This window comes from Pteropus alecto, unplaced genomic scaffold, assembly GCF_000325575.1.
Source record: "Pteropus alecto unplaced genomic scaffold, ASM32557v1 scaffold124, whole genome shotgun sequence".
NCBI lineage: Eukaryota > Metazoa > Chordata > Mammalia > Chiroptera > Pteropodidae > Pteropus > Pteropus alecto.
This window is the reverse complement of record NW_006435779.1, coordinates 1739061-1756006: the sequence shown is the minus strand read 5'-3', so window position 1 is coordinate 1756006 and position 16946 is coordinate 1739061. Positions and strand designations below refer to the sequence as shown.

At 50.5% G+C, this 16946-nt stretch overlaps 1 protein-coding gene and 1 pseudogene across 3 annotated transcripts in view; one reads left to right on the top strand and one right to left on the bottom strand.

Annotated features, from left to right (window-relative positions):
• The window catches only part of MGLL (monoglyceride lipase), a 122611-nt gene extending 118158 nt beyond the window's left edge, over positions 1 to 4453 (top strand). For all 3 annotated transcript variants that reach the window (XM_006911445.3, XM_006911444.3, XM_025046478.1), the window contains one exon: positions 1417 to 4453. In XM_006911445.3, coding sequence (XP_006911507.1) covers positions 1417 to 1542 — 126 coding nt within the window. In that variant the 3' untranslated portion in view covers positions 1543 to 4453. The remainder of the gene's footprint in view (positions 1 to 1416) is intronic.
• A 5033-nt stretch (positions 4454 to 9486) lies between these two features.
• LOC112479400 lies at positions 9487 to 9606 on the bottom strand (annotated as a pseudogene).
• Between the last annotated feature and the right edge of the window lie 7340 nt (positions 9607 to 16946).

Below are 16946 nucleotides of genomic sequence, written 5' to 3'. Positions count from 1 at the left end.
AGTTTGGGTGAAGGCACCTCAAAGATCATGCCCTTCACTGGCATGGAACCTTGGTGACCCTACAAAAGGAGGCCATGCAGAGTGCTCATTTGTCCATTCACTCTCCATTCATTCATTTATTTTTTTAATCCAAGTTTTCATTGGGCATTGACTTTGTACCAGGAGAACAAGACAGGCAAAGTCCCAACCTTCCCACGTAGTCTATGTCCTAACAAGATGAGCAACAAACAACCAGACAGGATGATGATGATGCAGAGGATCAGTGCCCTAAAGCAAATTAAGCAGAGAGTGGGGAAAGGGCAACCAGAGAAGAGGCGAAGCACCTACTTCAGATGGGCCAGCAAGCCTGAGTGACAGTGACTAGAAGGGTGGAAGAACATTCCAGACTAAGGGAAGGGCAAGTTCAAAGACCAGAGTCACAAAGTTCTTGGTGTATGCAAGCAATCAGGAGACCGTTTGTGGTGGGAGTGCGCTGAGCAGGGTAAGGGCGGTGTATGACAGGGGAGGGCCTGGAAGCAGAAGAGGAGTCCAGACTTTTTCTTAGTTCAATAAGGAAGTGACCAGAGCATTCTGAGCTGGAGAACAGCGTACTCTGACTCCAGTTCTCAAAGCATCCGCTAGCTGCCACATGGAGACAAGAGCGAAGACAGGGACACCAGGTGGGAGGATGTTGTTGTCACCCAGGCCAAGAGGATGAGCTTGGCCTGAGGTGGTGGTAGCGAAGGTAGGGGACAGCCTGGCAGGACCTGGAGAGACAGTGACTGTAGGGAGATCAAGTGATGAAGGGTGAATCCTGAGCTGGGGCCCACACCAGTGAGGAGGCTGTGCCACCCTACCTGAGCTGGGGGACACAGGAAGACACAGATGTGGGGAATGTCAGGAGTTCCATTTTGAGGTACCTGTTAGAGAGTCCACTGGAAATTTTAGAAAAGAATGGAAAGAAAACACAGGAGAGTATTTCTAGACAGTTAACAGCTTTTGACTGATGCTTAAAAGTCAATATGAGAGCAAAAATGTTGCCTGGCTACAGGGACTGAATGTCTTTGGAGCCTGTACCAAGAACAGTTGCTGTGGGTTGGTGGGAGTGGAAGTAGACTGGGATCAGTTAAGGTCCAAGTGGAAGGCAAGGAAGTGAAGACAGGGAATAGAAACCACCTTTTTGAGGGAGGCACCGACCATGTCCACGGATGGAGAAAGAAGCAGAGTAAAGAGAAGGTGAGTGTTGATTTAAGAAAGGAAGTGCTAGAACATATTGGGACATTTTAATTAATTTGATCAAACAGCATTGGCACCATGAAAGACAGGAGTCCAGAGGGGCATGAGAAGAGTCTGGGGGACTCTGTCCGCTGCCCGTGGCCTCCCTCCTTGCACCTGTTGCTTCCTGTAGCCCTGATTTCCTGTCTCATCTAATTACAGATTTACGAAGGTGCCTACCATGTTCTCCACAAAGAGCTTCCTGAAGTAACCAACTCTGTCTTCCATGAAATAAACATGTGGGTCTCTCAAAGGACAGCAGCAGTGAGAACAGGGTCTCCACCCTGAGGGCACTGACTGGGCAGCTGTCCCACAATTGGGGAAGTGGGCAGAAGAAGGGCAGAAGCTGGCTTCTTAGATGTGACTTGCAAAAAAAAAAAAATCACAAATTGGAGGAATCTCTAGCATAATTTACTAAAGAAAAAAAAAAAAGACATCCTTGTCTTATGTTATGCTGACCATCACTGGATCTATCTTAAAAGGTAGAGACTTTATGCTAAAACAGAGAAGGGTCAAAGGCAGTTTTCCAGGGTTGAAATGACCTTAAAACAGAGCGCAGTCTCTGCCCTGCCTCTCCTAGCTCCCTCAAGGTTTCCAGGAATTCCTGGTGTTCCCTGACACCTGGCCGCAATAATTGGAGGAATCCCCTCCTTCCCACCTCTCCAATCCCCACCCTCACACCTCCCCACCAGCCTCACTCTGTGGCCTTTCTCTGGCTGTGGTGGGATGGAGTAGCTGGCGTCAGCTTCCTGGGCAGACTCATGTGCCCTCGGAATGCATAGCCCTCCATGATCCTTGTCAGCTCCTTGTCAGCAAGAGCTAGGCTTTGGGGCACAGGGACAGAAGCTGACGGAAGACTCCCGCTTCCTTCCCACCAGGGAGCCTGAGGCTGCTCACTGAGAGCTGTGTATTAAGGGGTTGCCTGCCTTTGTGTGACTCAAATTTTTCCAAGACATTATGAGAGGATGATTGTATTGAAAAGGAAATGTCTAATATATAACATATACTCTAACGTAGAGACTATTTGGGTGGGTAGGACCAAGGGGCTTGGATGATACTTCTGCACAGGATTGTGCTCAAGGTGCCAAGGCACAGCCTCCAGGAGGCAGGGCCTGGAGCACCAGCATTGGTGATAGCAGACTTCTCTCTGGTCTCCACCAGCCTGGGCCCACAGCCACCCTGGGAGCTCAGTGCTGATAGCACAGCTACCCCTGGTGGCAGGAGAAGGGAGTCTCAACTCAGTGGCCCTGAGGCCACAGCAGTATAGGCAGGTGAGGCTGGCTGACAGGGCTGACTTTTCCCAGCCGAGGCCCCGCAGCACCTGACCAACCTTTCTCAGGTGCCAACCCTGACAGCCCATGGCCCTCACTTAGAGCCAGCAATAAATGGAGATCACTGCCCACCACGGGAATACCTTCACTCTCAATGGGACACAGTGTGACCTCGTGAAGCTCCTTAGTACAACCATGACCATGGAGAGGGACAGGCACACAGGGCCGTTGGGGGGCTCCTGCTCTGTGTTGAACCCCATGGAAGCTGCAGGCAGGGGCCTCAGGCTGTAGAAGAGGCAGCCACTCTCCTGCCAGGGCCTCTGACACTAGGAGTTGGGGCCCCCATTCTTCTTCCACAGTGGAAATGCAGCCCCTCACCCACACCCTGTTCTTCGGGAGATTTTTCTAGGCCCTGGAGAGGAGAGCCTCTCCACCCTCCCTCCAGGGATCTGCCCACATCATGGCAGAGCTGGAACTGGTCCCCCTCCAACAGGCAGCCCAGTCATGCTTGCCCAGGGCCAAAGCTTGTGTTCTCCTGTCCCTGCCTCTCAGGAGAGGCAAACTGCCCAGGCACCCACCCCTTGGTGGGCAAGGCCCAGGTTCCCACAGAGAGCCTCTTCCATTGTCCCATCTTATTCCTCTGGTTTCTCTCTGAGGGAGAAAAATGTAAGAAATGCACTAAGAGAGAAGGTCAGTGCCTGTTGTCAGAAGTTGGGCAGCTGTGTGAAAGTTTGTGCTCCTCAGCTAAGGAAAAGCAGAAACTATACTGCAAACTTTCAAACCTGCAAGACACTGAGCTCAGACCTGGAATTCTTGCTGGAGCTGATAGCTCAGGTCACGCAAAGTCCCCATGCCTCCCACCCTCCCACCTCTCCCAGAAGCATGTGACAGCAACACCACTCCCCAAATTACTTATCAGGTACATGGTTTAACCAAGAATATTTTGGATGCATGAATTTATGTGTATGTAATCTCTTATAGAGATAAATTCAGTCGCATTTACATATCTAGTTAAAGAATCACCTATGTTAAAAGAAAAAAATATATATTTTAAACCGAGACTGACTCGTAATCTAGGAGAAGGAACCATGCCACGCCTGCCAGCTGAATGAGGAGCAAGGGTAGGAGCCAGACATCAGCTGTGTCTGGAGTCTTACCTAGGGTACTCCAGGAAAACTGTGTGAGTCTCCAGTTGAGTTCATTCTCAAAGTTGACAGCCCTGTGCTACCATCCAGAGCTTCAAAGTCGTGCCATGGCAGTGGAACAGAAGAGCTGGGTTTGGAAAGGAAGCTAGGTCACACACAGCCTGGCCTTGAAAATGTGAGAGGAGGAAAATGGCTGGGCGGGGAGGAGACTCTGGAGATGCAGCTAACTCACACTCAACTGGCAGTTCAGATAAATCAGGATACTAGGCCCAAGTACTGATGTGAACACACCACCTTCCCCTGTAACCCAGAGGTTATGCTGGTCCATTAGAGAAATGGGTTTTATCCCTGAAAATCTTTCTAGGCAAAGATGCCACCAGCAGCCAGTGGGAGTCCTAACCCCACCAGGCCTCATTCCTTTGCAGGGATAGAGGGTGGATGGGCAGCCTCCCTGCCACCCAGTGATGACCCCAGCTTTCCTGCTCAGCTTCTGGGGGACATTGGGGCTCATAGCAAGGACATGAAAGGGTGCTCTGAACACCTACCTGGCTCTGCTTGGCACTCCATGGCAAGGCCCCAAGCTACCTTTTCTTTCACTTGCCATTGCTAACATAAACCCATTAGGATCACAATGATTTTCCAAGCAATTCACCTGTTTGCTATTGTCACTGCCGCCTGACATACCCCTACGTGTATGTTGTTAGTAGATATACGCGTATCAGTTTAGAACTATTAAACCAATGTATGCCACAGCTAATCCTAATAAACCAGACGTTTTCTGAATGGTGTTGTCTGTCTGTCTGATCTGAAACTATGACAGTCCCTGCAGAGAGAGCAGCACTGAGCAGCACTGGGCTGAGCCAGTCATCTTATACAAACCCATATCTGTGAACTTGACTTCTGCCCCAGGAGCGGACTGCATGCATTCAGTTATGTTGCAGACTTGGCCACCTCACATTAGACCTCTGCCTGATTTCCAGGGGGTCCTTGAAAAACATCTGTCCAGTGAGGGAGGGAAGGAGAGAGAAAGTGGGAAGGGGTAGGAGAGGGAGGGACGAATGTCATGTCTGGGCCAGGCACTGAGTTTGGCACTGGGTTATAAATGCAGGGTTAACTTTGTATGTGAGCAAACCATGCAGTCCACACTCAGAAGGCCCCATGTTTTGTTTAGTGCTCTGACATTGTTGTCTTGAAATTCTCAAGTATTTCTGGGCAAAGGCCCCGCACAGACATTCTCCACTGGGCCTCGTACACATAGGAGCATGGCTGGAGCTGGCCCTGCCCTGGCTCTGTCCTCTGTGCAGAGGTCCTTCCAACAGTTATAGACCTGAAGGACAGTCTGCTCCCTCCAGGTCCTCCTTTTCTACTTATACCTGACCAAATTCTAAGCTTGAGTCAAACCTGGCCATCCTTGTACCTTGTGAGCATTCGAGACTATCAGAACCTCCCCACTGAGCACCCAGGATGTGCCTGCCAGGCACTATGCCTGGCCCTGAGGCTGCCCCACAAAATGAAGACATCGTGACACAAACTTGCCATTCAAGCATCTAACAGCAAAGGGGCAAGAAGAGAGCGCACAGTAGGTCCAGCCCAGCATGCCAGCATGTTTTCTAGAGGCAGCCCTGCGGGAGAGTGAGGGGATAAGTGGGAGTGGGGCGCACAGGGCCTGCAGCCAAGGGGTCTCAAGGCAAGACTTAGAGGTGGAAGATGGTCCTAGAACTGGGACTTTCAGGACTGCTGTAGGAAACCTAGGGCACCCTCAGCAGCACCCAACCAAGGATAGGCTAGTGAAGGGAGCCTGTGGGGCAGATGCAGCACTGGACCAGCCACAGCGGGGAGCTGACAGCCCTGACTGGAGGGAGTGTTGCTGGACAGAGAGAGCTGCCCCTGTGATAGGTGGGCACCTGCCAGGCTGGGGCTTCAGATAAAGAACATGGCCATGACCAAGATGGAGGCTAGCAGGAAGGAGGCATCCTACCTCTTTCTCCTGCCATATTCCACTCTCCTGAACCTTCAGCCTGAAGCATGAGCTTTCCAGCCCATAGTCCAAAATGGCTGCTCAAAATAGCTCCTGCACACATCCTTATTCCAGCCAATTAGAGGAAAAGAAAGGGAAGGGGCAGGTGTGTGCCTTTCAAGGAATAAAGCAGAGATCACATCTAGTACTTCAGCTTACATCTAGAAACTGAGGCAAGGAAGGCTGGGATATGAGTCAGGTGTCTGCAGAACGGCTTAGGTATCAGGAACAGCCAGCGGGTTGTGCTCAGGAATGAAGTGTGTGTAGAGGCTTTCCTGGAGGGAGACCCAGGCTCAGTATCTGCCTGAAAGAAACCAACAGGGCAGTGAGAATGGGCGGCAAGGAGGCAGGGCCCTGACTTAGGACTATGGCAGTGAGGACAGAAAAGTGGAGACGGAGCAGCAGCTACTGAAAGGGTAAAATCAACAAGGTTTGGTGACCAACAAAGTTTGAGGGCCAAGGAATTGGGACAGAATGTAAAGAACACGTGTCTCTAAAATGCTCTATAGATATAAAAACATCCAAACCTCTAGAGAATTTTTATGAGTTTGAGTCAGACTGATAACATATGCCAGGAGCAAGATTTCCAATGCTCCAGAGAATAACAATTCTGCACCTTCTTTTATGTACATAAAATTACAAGAGAACATAAGGAAGATTACATGGAGGTGAGAGAAAGCAAGGCAGGGACTAGATTACAGCATAGTTAACAAGATTGTGCACTTTCCTAAGGGAAGTTATGCCTTCGAGGGATATTACTTCTGGCAACTCAAAGATATATAACCTAAATGTCCAAGAACAATGGACAGGGCTGTCTTAAAAATCTTTCACTAAAGAAGTTCTATGCCTGGGGCATAACTACCCACCATGACCTGCCCAGTTAGGAATTTATGATCAGATGACCCTGTGAGATTAACTTTCTGTAGAACCTCTTTATTCTCCACCTAAAGAAAGGTTTCAAAATCTGCCCAAATTTCTTGTTATATCTTCCAAGAGAGCATGGAAATTCACATTGAAGTTCACATTGGTTGACCCCCACACTGGCTGGGAGCTTCCTCATTGCCCCTATTTAATTTTCACACCAGCTTTGGGTGCTTGGTGTTGTTGCTCCCACTTAGACTAAGAAAACTGGGGCTCTGAGAGAGAGATTCTGTGATTTGCTCAAAGCCAGATGCTGAGTTCCAGCCCAAGTCTCTGGACTCAGGTACCGGGCATCCTGCTGCTTCCCAGACAAGGAAGGCAGGTGACAAAGCCCCAGGTGCAGAGTGCCAGTGCAGCTCTCAAATCTTAGCCGGCTGATAGGGACGTATTGCCTGAGGGTGTTTTCTTGGCTCAGAGGCAGAAACTCTGAGGCCTAAGGGTTAGCCCCAGGGTCTTTTCTTTCAGAAGTCCCTCCCTCTGAGGCCTCTGGTATTGACATTTCCCAAGGTGAGAAATTTTTATGCCTTCAAAATGTCTGCTCCAGAGTCTAAGGCTGCCCAGAGGCCTGGCAAGGGCACTCCTAACTTTGTGATGCCAGTGGCCAGATGGCAGCCTCACCCTGTCTTGGGTTCCTCATTCTGCTGCAGTGAGAGGGGGCATTGAAGACTATGTAGGAGTTCTTCAGGTAGCGGAAAGAACACATGATACAAAGTTTTCATTTTTTTTTTTTTTTTCAGGTGGGGAGACCATTATAAGATGGGTAAAAAAATATTTTATTTTTTTATTATAGACTTACCTCACATAACAACTGTTTGGGTCAGGGCCAGAACTAGAGTGAGGAAAGCGAGGCACTTACCTCAAAACAAATTGCAAAGAGATATCAAAAATCTTAGTAACCGATATAAATAACACTGCAATTTTTAAAATCAAAATTAATGCAAAAAAATCACAATGAACCAAATAATATTTTAAATAAAGATACAATCTGGTTTTTCTTTTTCCTTCCAATTTCACTATGACCTGGCACAGCACTGCTACTGATCTCTGTCCCATCCCACCATTACTCCTTTTCTTTTCTTGGGGGTGCAACAAGCTGTCCCTACATTTTATGTACAAGCTGTGTTTCTTTCTTTTCCATTGTTGCTTATTTTGTCAGTGTTTCATTAATCTGTTTTTCCATATGTGAAAAATATGGAGGTATTTTGAGTTGGGATAGAATGCATATATTTCCCAATAAAATTTATGAAAATATTTTTTCATTCAGCAGTTTTATACTTAGAGGCAGGAATGAACTAGAGTTATGTGAGGGATAGATATGCTTTTTCATTTTAAAGTAATACAGCCAAACTATGAAAACTACGTACAAGTCAGATGAACTTCTGCCTCTCACCCAGCACTTCTCCATTCCTTTCTGGGACCACGCCCTCTGTTTCGGAGCCCAGGGTTATGGGGCGCAACCAAGGCAGCCTGAATGAGCCCGCATTTCCCTATGCACACAGAAACCACACTGACATCTTTACAGCCATGTCTATTCTACAATTTCCTTCTGCATTTACAACTCAGAGGATATTTGCGTTTTTTCCTGTTTATTTGCAACACTGAACTGGGCACCTTCGTACAAAGTCTTTCCCCATCTTAGACTGAAAGTAGCCATGAAAATAAGGGAAGTGTGGCACGATGAGGGGACAGCAGTCTTGGGGACTGTGACTCTTCTGGACCCAATGCTTCTGGGCTGCAGCACCTCACTGCAAGGGCAGAACCAGCTCAAAATGGTACTATTCTGTTGAATGAGATACTGAGTTGCTTTTCGGGGACAACAGACCGAAACCGCAAGTCATGCAGCCCAAGCACGCGCAGAGGACAGAAACTTTGACCTCCAGCTGCACGAGGAAAAAAGTTTCACTTCCCTCCTCCATGGAACTAAAGGAGCAGGACATAACCAGAACTTGAACACTGGAACCTTTCCAGAAAGCCAAAGGTCTCTCTCCAGGAAGATCCGGTGTTGATGCCCCTTTACTATAAATGGCCAAGTTCCAAGGTCCTCCAATTAAAAGTTGCCCCACCAGCACTTCCACATACCTGTTTCCCCTAGTCTCTTAAAAACCCTTAACCTAGTCCAGTGAGCAAGATGAATCTGAAGCACCATTAGGTCTCCCATCTTCTAGGTTGGCACCTTCTCGATCAATAAGCCTTTCCTTACTTCAAACTCTGATGTTTTGAGTTTTCGCCTGTCAAAGCATCAGGCACATGAACTTTGGCCTGGTAACATCACCATTCTTGCTCTATAAGTGAATCACTGATTTATCAGCTCCATAGTATTTTCCCTTAAAGTCCCTCCCTTATGTTTTTACTTGTTAAAAACAAAATTCAACCAAGTAAATGTGAAGATCTAATCGTCTTTATTAAGTGATTCATGACAGCCTCCTATCTAGAAGGGCGCTCTGAGAAGGTTTACAAAATGGAGGGATTTTATAGGAAGAAAAGTGGGGAAAGGGAGTTACTGGGGAAAGAAAAGACTGTTTTGACTCAGACATCTATTCTTTGGGTGAAAAGAACAGGAAGGATTTTTTAATCATGTAGATTGCCTCTTCTTTCTATTGGGGAAAGAGATGGCTTATGTGACAGATTACCATTCTGGTGCTTGACCAAAAAATCCCAGACTGGTGGATTATGATTATGTTTCTGGGAGAGGTTGAAACTGCAATTAGATCAGGTATTAAGTCTGAATTCAATATCATGGGCTTTGGCAAGAGTGACACCTGTGGCTTTTCTTTTTATTTTTTTATTTTTTTTATTTTTTAGGCGAGGCAACCCTTGGTTGACCTCACAGATTACAAGGACCTCGTCATCTTACAATCCCTTATTTTTTTATTTTATACACCTACAGCGCCTGGTCTTCCTAGGTGGTCTCCCATCCAAGTACTAACCAGGCCCAACCCTGCTTAGCTTCCGAGATCAGACAGGATCAAGCTTGTTCAGGGTTAGCATGGCTGTAGACTTTTTTTTCTTTAACATACCTAAAATCTGCTATAAAATAAACTCTATATGACTTCAAATAACATCTATAAAGAAAGATATGCTTAATGTACTAGTCCATTTCCCCCCGATATCTATTAAAAGAATTACATAGTAATTTTAAAAAAATGTCTTTAATGTTTAAATCTCTTACTATAAACCTTGGCACAAGCAAGGTTAGTGTGTGGTCTTAGGTGGGACCTATGACTCTTGGGTCACTAGTATGGCCTCACCCTTCCTGTCTGCGTACCCAGGGCAACCAGAGTGAACTTTCAAAGATGAAAGTCAGCCCCATCACGCCTTGCTCACACCTCCCTCAGTGGAGCCCAGCATTTACAATTCACCAGGCTCACTAAACCGCTGCTGCACTGAGCCCTTCACAAGCAGTAACTCACTTAACACCCCAAGCAAGAAGGGAATCACTATTGAAATCATCTCCAATTTGCAAACAGCCAAACTGAGGTACAGAGCAGTGAACAGGCTGTAAGAGGTAGAGCCAGGGTGGGAACTCCTGGCTTCTGGCCCTGGACCTGAGCTCTGGACATGCTGACCCTTCCAGTCTCACCTTGGGCCCTTTCAGTTTCCCAGAACCTTGCACAAACACTGCCCTGCACCCAGCAGGATTACTTGCCACCAGCTGGGCAAGGCCCCCACCCCCACCCCACCTGCCTGCAAATTTGTTCAACTAATCACTCATCCTGGTCATTCAGACCTTATAGCTTTCCCCAACGCAACTAACACACTAGACCAACACAAATGAAATGCATTGGAGAGGGAAAGGAAAAGATTTCAAAAGTTCTGGAAAATGATAACTAAGAGTGAAAAGGTGTGAAGGGGGAGCAAAACAACTGCAGTGAAGACCAAGATGTCCTGCATTCAGCCTGTGAAAGAACAGTCCTCAAGGCTGTGCACACCACTCTGATTTCAGCCCACTATTCCCAGGGCAGAATGGAGCCCAGAGGCTTGGAGTTTGACTGCCTGGGCCTCAGGGCCCAAACTGGGGGTGTGGGGAGCTGTAGGCCTGAAGGGCATCCTGAGAAAGCCATCTCTGACCTCCTCAAATAATGTCACAGCCCTGTAGGAGGCCAGGAGGGCCTCCTCAAGGAGGAGCTTGGCCTAAAGGAAAATGGAGGTTCGGTCCTCAGCCCTCTCGTAGAATGAGGCCCAACATAGCCAGTGGCTTGTGGGATGGGTAGTGGAGGGAGCCAGACTGGGCCCAGGCTGGGGTCAGTGGGCCTCTTCCTCGCTTTCACTTCTCTATACCCACTCCTCCCTGACCTTCATCCTGGGACTGCAGAGCAAACTGCTGCCAGGCTGGCTGGGGCCTTTCTCCTCTGGTCCTGTCTGTGACCAAGCCTCAGTCCCCATCCCTGTGAAATGCAGGGCAGTGAGGGTTAGATACTATAGCTTTATGAACAACCTTTAGTATACAGTAAATGCTCAAAAACGAGTGCTAGAAATATGTATGGCTCCGAAACCAGTCCTTACCTGGTCTAAGGTTCGGGAAGCAGCCTCTGTGGCCTCAGTCAGCTCTCCCCACTAAACTTTCCCCTAGTCCCCCAAGAGCACATAGGTGGATCAGTGCGACTTTACCAAGAGGAGCCCAGGGGAAAGCAATGCCCTGAGAGGAGTCCCGCCATGGGGGGGAGGGGAATGAGAAGCCCATCCGAGAGATTTCAGGGCCCCTACAGTTAAACAGGGGTTGCCTACTCAAGACCTATAGACCTAGGCTACCCCCCAACCCCTGAGGAACCTCTGCTGGGTACCCAACCTCCCCTGATGGGTCCCAACTCCAGAACTCCCCTGCCACCCAGGCTCAGGCTCCTGCAGTGTAGTCAAGCTTTATTGCCGCACAGACTCTCCGGGTGTCTCCGTGCCCAGGAGAAACCAGCTGGTTTGGTTTTAGGAAGCAAGCAGCCAGAGCCTGGAGAGGCAAGGTGGGGTGGGGTGGGGGTGCTGGGAGAGGGAAGCCAAGAAACCCACCCCAGGTTTCCCTGAGTGGTATCCAGCCCCAGGGCCTTGGAGACTGGCTTGTACATTGGGGGATGAGGCTCATCCCTAGGTGAGCAGGGTAAGAAGCTCCACTGAGCCTTTTCCACCCACAATGCCTTGGAGGAAAAAAAGAGCACACAGATGGCCACACATGTGTGGTCCACAGCGAGCCCCTGGCCCAGTGGTGGTTAGCAGTCCAAACCAATGGACACCAGCAGGTCCTCAAGCACACGTAGCTGCTGCTGCATCTCCTCGATGTTGCTGTAGGTCTGCACCCTGCTGGTTATGTGGAAGCGGATGTCATCCACCAGTGGAATGGAGTCCTGCTCTTGCCGGGCAGCCACAGTTGCTGCTTCCTCCCTCACAGCCTCCTCGAAGTCTTCCCGCTCCACCAGCTGTGAACAGGCTGGCTCAGGGCATGCCTGCTGGCCGCCACCCACCAAAGTCTGCCCCCTCCCACTGAAGCTCCCACCAGCCCACCTTCTCAATGACCTTGGCCATGTACTCAGTGCACTGGTCCTCGAGGCGGGCCAGGCGGAAGAGTTTGGCCACACGCCACACGCCTACCACGCTGTCCTCATCCAGCAGCTGGGCCAGGCTGCGGCCACACAGTCGCTTTAGGCCCGGCAACAGGTACATGTCAGCCATGCTCAGCACATCATAGGCCACCTCGGGGGACAGCTGAAGTGAAAGAAGGGGTGAGGGAGGGTATAGTCAGAGGTCACCAAGGCCTCTCAGGGGCCAGGCAGCAAGGCTGGGATCTGCTGGGGAAAGGGTGGAGGCCGTAGGCAGAGCAGGAGCTCTCTATCCATGTCAGCCACCCAGCCCAGATCCCTGTAAATATCCATGGAATCAGATGGGCACAAGAGGCTGGGGTTCTGATGCTTCAGACAGAGCAGAACCTGAGCTCTGAATCACACAAACCTGGGCTCAGAAATGCTAGCTGTGGGACCTTGGGCAAGTCAGTTTACCTCTGTGCCTCAGATCCTCTGCCTTGAAAAGCTGTCAAAAAAAAGTGACAGAAGTTTGCTTCTGTCAAAACTGAGGCAGGAACCCTTCTAAGGAGGGAGTAACTATTTACCTGCTCCCTTATACCCACAGATGCTGTGGGATTCAGGGCACAGCCATCGTTGTACTCTGTGCTGTGAGAAACCATGTGCTCAGCTCTGGTCCAGACTTTGGACAGCCACAGGGAGCACACTGGAGACAGAGTGGGCAGGACCTCTGCTGGCCCAACACAGGTCACACACACAGTGCTTATTTGTGCCATGCACTGTACTTGTGACATGTACATTCATCTGTACGAAACCTTAGTAGGTAACAACTACTGGCACCTCCATTTTCTAGAGGCACAAAGTAGCCCAAGATAACACAGCTTGTGAGGGGCTAACCCAGAATCAAACCAGGTTCAAAGTCCAAATTCTCAACCTGAGTCATTAAGAAGCTGCCCTCTGTGTGGCAAAGCTCCTTCAGGGGTCAGGATGGGCCAAGGTGCATGCTAGGTGGCAGGGACCAGACAGCTGGACTTTGTGCTGGAGAAATGAAGGAGGTGGGAGACATCAGCAAATCTGTTTTCTACAATGCTAAGTGGGTCAATACTGCATGCCATAGTATCTCCCTCACAGCTACTCAGCTCTGCCATTGTGCAAAAGCAGCCATGGACACTACAGAACTAAATGGGTGTGGCTGTGTTCCAGTAAAACTTTATTCACAAAGCAGGCTGGATATGGCCTGCAGCCCAGGATGGAGTAGACAACCTGAGTCTCAGCAAGTTCGCCTGCCCAGGGGCACTTACCTCAACAGGAAGGAGAAACAATCCTCTCTTCTGTAAGTCACCGTATCTTGGGATTGCTTTATGACACTGGCCTTTACACACACACACACGCACGCACGCCACCCCAGCAGAGCACGCTCTTGGCACTATCTGCTGCTGCCCACATCACCCTGTTTTAGGAGACCCTGGAGCACGTGAAGACACAGGGAGGCAAACGGGATGGAGAATAGAGAACCCCAGGGGTCTGCAGCAATCCAGAGGCAGGAGACTCAGGGCTCCCTGCTATTGTGGGAATTCAGAGTTACTGTCCCCACTTACTCTCCACTGGACAACTTAAAGACCCCATATGGCTGACACTAAGTTCCCAAGTGTCATGTGCTCATGATGCAGGTCTTGTTACTCATGCCTGTTCTGGAACCTAACAAGGTCCCCTCTGCCTGAAAGGAAAATCCCAATGGGCCCCACATTCCCTCTCCAGCCTCATGAAAAAATCTGCCCCTAAGAGCCAATCAGGACCTTGGCAAGCCCTTGAAGCTCCACAGTAACACAAGCTGTGTAACTGTCCTGATCATTATTGTGCCCCTTCCCGAAACCCTGGGCCCAGTGCACACAGCCCACCCTAACTCGCACCTCTGTGTGATCGCTGTATATATAGTAGACCACATGGGTAAAAATGTCAGGCGAGAGGCCATGCAGGGTGACAGCCGGGAGGCCGCCAGAGGCCTCTAGGCCCTCATTCTCTTGGAAGTGGTCATCCAGCAGGGCCCGGAAGTAGTCGCTGCGGCCACAGAAGAAAGCCTGGGGAAGACTGGGCTTAGAAAAGACCAGGGCCGGGGCTGTGCCCAGAGGAACTGGCCCAGAGCTTAAGGCAGGGGGTTGGGGTGCTGGGTGGTAGATGGCACCTTGTGGCAGAGAAAACTGCAGCCCTCTACTTGGAAGCAAACATCAGGGCAGATGTTGAAGCCATCGGGGCAAGGGAAGGGCAGCTCCCCAAGATCACCCTGGGGGATAGGAGAGGAGAAGCCATTAGAGCAGGTGGAAGAAGGCAGAGTAGCCAGCCTCAGCCAAGAGCCTATTCTAGCTTGCTCTAGCTTGATCTTGGAGGGGTAAAGTGCCACCCTATTTGCAGATTTAAATACAAGACAAACATCAAGAAGTAAACAAGTAGACTCAGAAAAAGTGACTGGCTCAAGGCCACACAAGAAATTGAACCCAAATGTGGGGCTTCCCTACCACAGTCCTGTCCCTAAACAAGCCTCCTGCCCACCAGGCCCAGCCCCATGCCTGCCCCAGGCCCTGATGTGCTTACTTGGAGCTCAGGGGGCAGGGCACAATGAGCCAGTAGGGCCAGGTCCTCCCGGAGCCGGGGGTCTTCTGGGGGAGGCCTGATGCTCAGCACCTTCATATAAGTGCCTGGCTTGGATGCCACTGCAGAGGAGAGAGTGCAGCTTGAGGGAGCTAGGTTGGCCCTGTGAATTCCTGCCCAAAGTCCTGGACCCCAAAGCCTGAACGCACCAAACTCAGATACTTCCTTGCATTTGGCCTCCAGGTCATTGAGCAGGTCCAATAACTGGCATTGCTTCGCCAGGCGCTCACAGTCACTGATGTGTTCCACGCTGATGTCCAGGCAGCCTGGGTGCAGTGTGTGAAGCTCAGGGCCTGAGAAGGGCCATTAGCGGTGCCCAAGCACACAGTTTCGTAGGTTGTCCCTCCCACATGGCCACTTAGAGGCAGGGCTGGGATTTCTGGGCCTACATGCTGCCTTGGTTCCCCTATCAAGAGCCATTGCCCGAGTTCTACAGGCCCCAGAGCAGATGAGAAGGGGGCTCAGTTTGTGGGTCAAACTCTTGCTTAGTAGACATATCAGCTCATTGCCTCCCAACCAACCCAGAAGGCAGCTAGAACCATCTTGCACTGCAGGGGACAAAGCACCAGGCAATAAAAAGTCAGCCCAAGGCCATGGCTTGGTCTGCTGCTGGAGAGAAATGCAGCCCTCTCCCTGCCCGCCAGACCCAGGCCTGGGGGGTCACCTGTATACAGGTACTGCAGCAGGGCCCCAAAGGCCACGGGGTTGATCTGCGGGCAGAGACAGCCAGGAGGAAAGGTCAGAAGTGTAGCTCAATACAAGCAAGCCCCCTGCTGTCCCTCTGCTACCCACTCCCAGGGAGGGACGCACCAGTGGGTGCCTGAGGACCACAATGCTCTTGCCCTTCCATTTGGTGTCCAGCATGTTGGCAAAGTAAGTGCTGCGTGCACCCAGGATGCAGCGATGGGCCTGGAAAGATTTCCCATGCACCACGAAGACCACATCGCTGTGAATGCCTTGATCCAGAAGTCTGGAAAGGGGCAGATGGACGGGGACTCAGCAGAAGATCTCTCCTCAGTCTAACCACTCTAGTTCCCCGGCCCATCCCACAGGAGAGTCCTCAGCCCCATGCAGTCCACAACCACCACGATCCACTGGGCAAAAGCTATCCTGATGCCCTATGCTCCATCTCACCGCTGCAGGAAGTCGTAGTAGTCCCGCCTCCTGCAGGAGGCTGTCACTTGCTTATAATCACGCAGGGCCCGACGGATGGTATCACTTGCAGCCCCATAGAAGCAGCGCTCACCCTGGAAGGTGTTGGCCTCACAGTGGGCTCCTGGGGGCAGCAGCACTCATCAGCAGCAGGTCTATGGGGCTGCATGCTACAGCTGGGGAGGGGCCTGGGGGCCTGGGGACTTCCTAATCCCCATCTTCCTTCTCCTTACATGTGAGTCCCGTAAGCCCTGAAGGCCCCTTTCAGTGACCCTGGGCCCACTAACTCCAGCATCCACACTTCCAGGGCCTAGGCACACAGGCATAACCCTGTACACTCACACGCACATATTCACTCATACATACCAGAGACTACACAAAACAGAGTAGGCTCAGAGGCTGGCCCTGTACTATGCACTGGGGTCACTGCCATAAACAGACAGGTCTATGTCCTCACCGAAGTGATACTCCAGTGGGGAAGAACAATAAATGAACCAACAGATGATGTTAGGTACTATGAAGAAAAACAAAGCAAGACAAAGGATGACACTGATGACAGCTGCCACATAGGGAAGCCACGGAAGGGCACAGTGGTGGTGACAATATGCAGAAACCAGAATGAAGCGAGGAAATCAACCATGCAAAGATCTGGGAAAAGGCAGTTTAAGCAGGAGAAATGGCAAGTGCACAGGCCCCGAGGCAGGAGCAAGCTTGGGGCGCTGGAGCACCAGAGAGGAGTCCAGTATGGCAGGAACAATGAGCATATGGGAGAGCCAAAGAGGAGAGGCCATACTGGGAGGAGCAGGCCCTGTGGCATCTCCCAGGAAGAGCAAGGCATGCTAGTTCTATGTTAAATGCAGTAGGAAGCCATCAGAGGATTTTAATAAGCCCCAATTGTTGAGCCCCAATTGGCTGTGATATAGAAAACAGACTGTAGGTGGGGCAGAAGGGGCAGCTGTCAAGACCAGTGAGGAAGATGGCGCTGCGTCCAGGCAGAGATGATCCAGGAAGAGATGCTGTAGCTGGGTTGGGCAGGAGC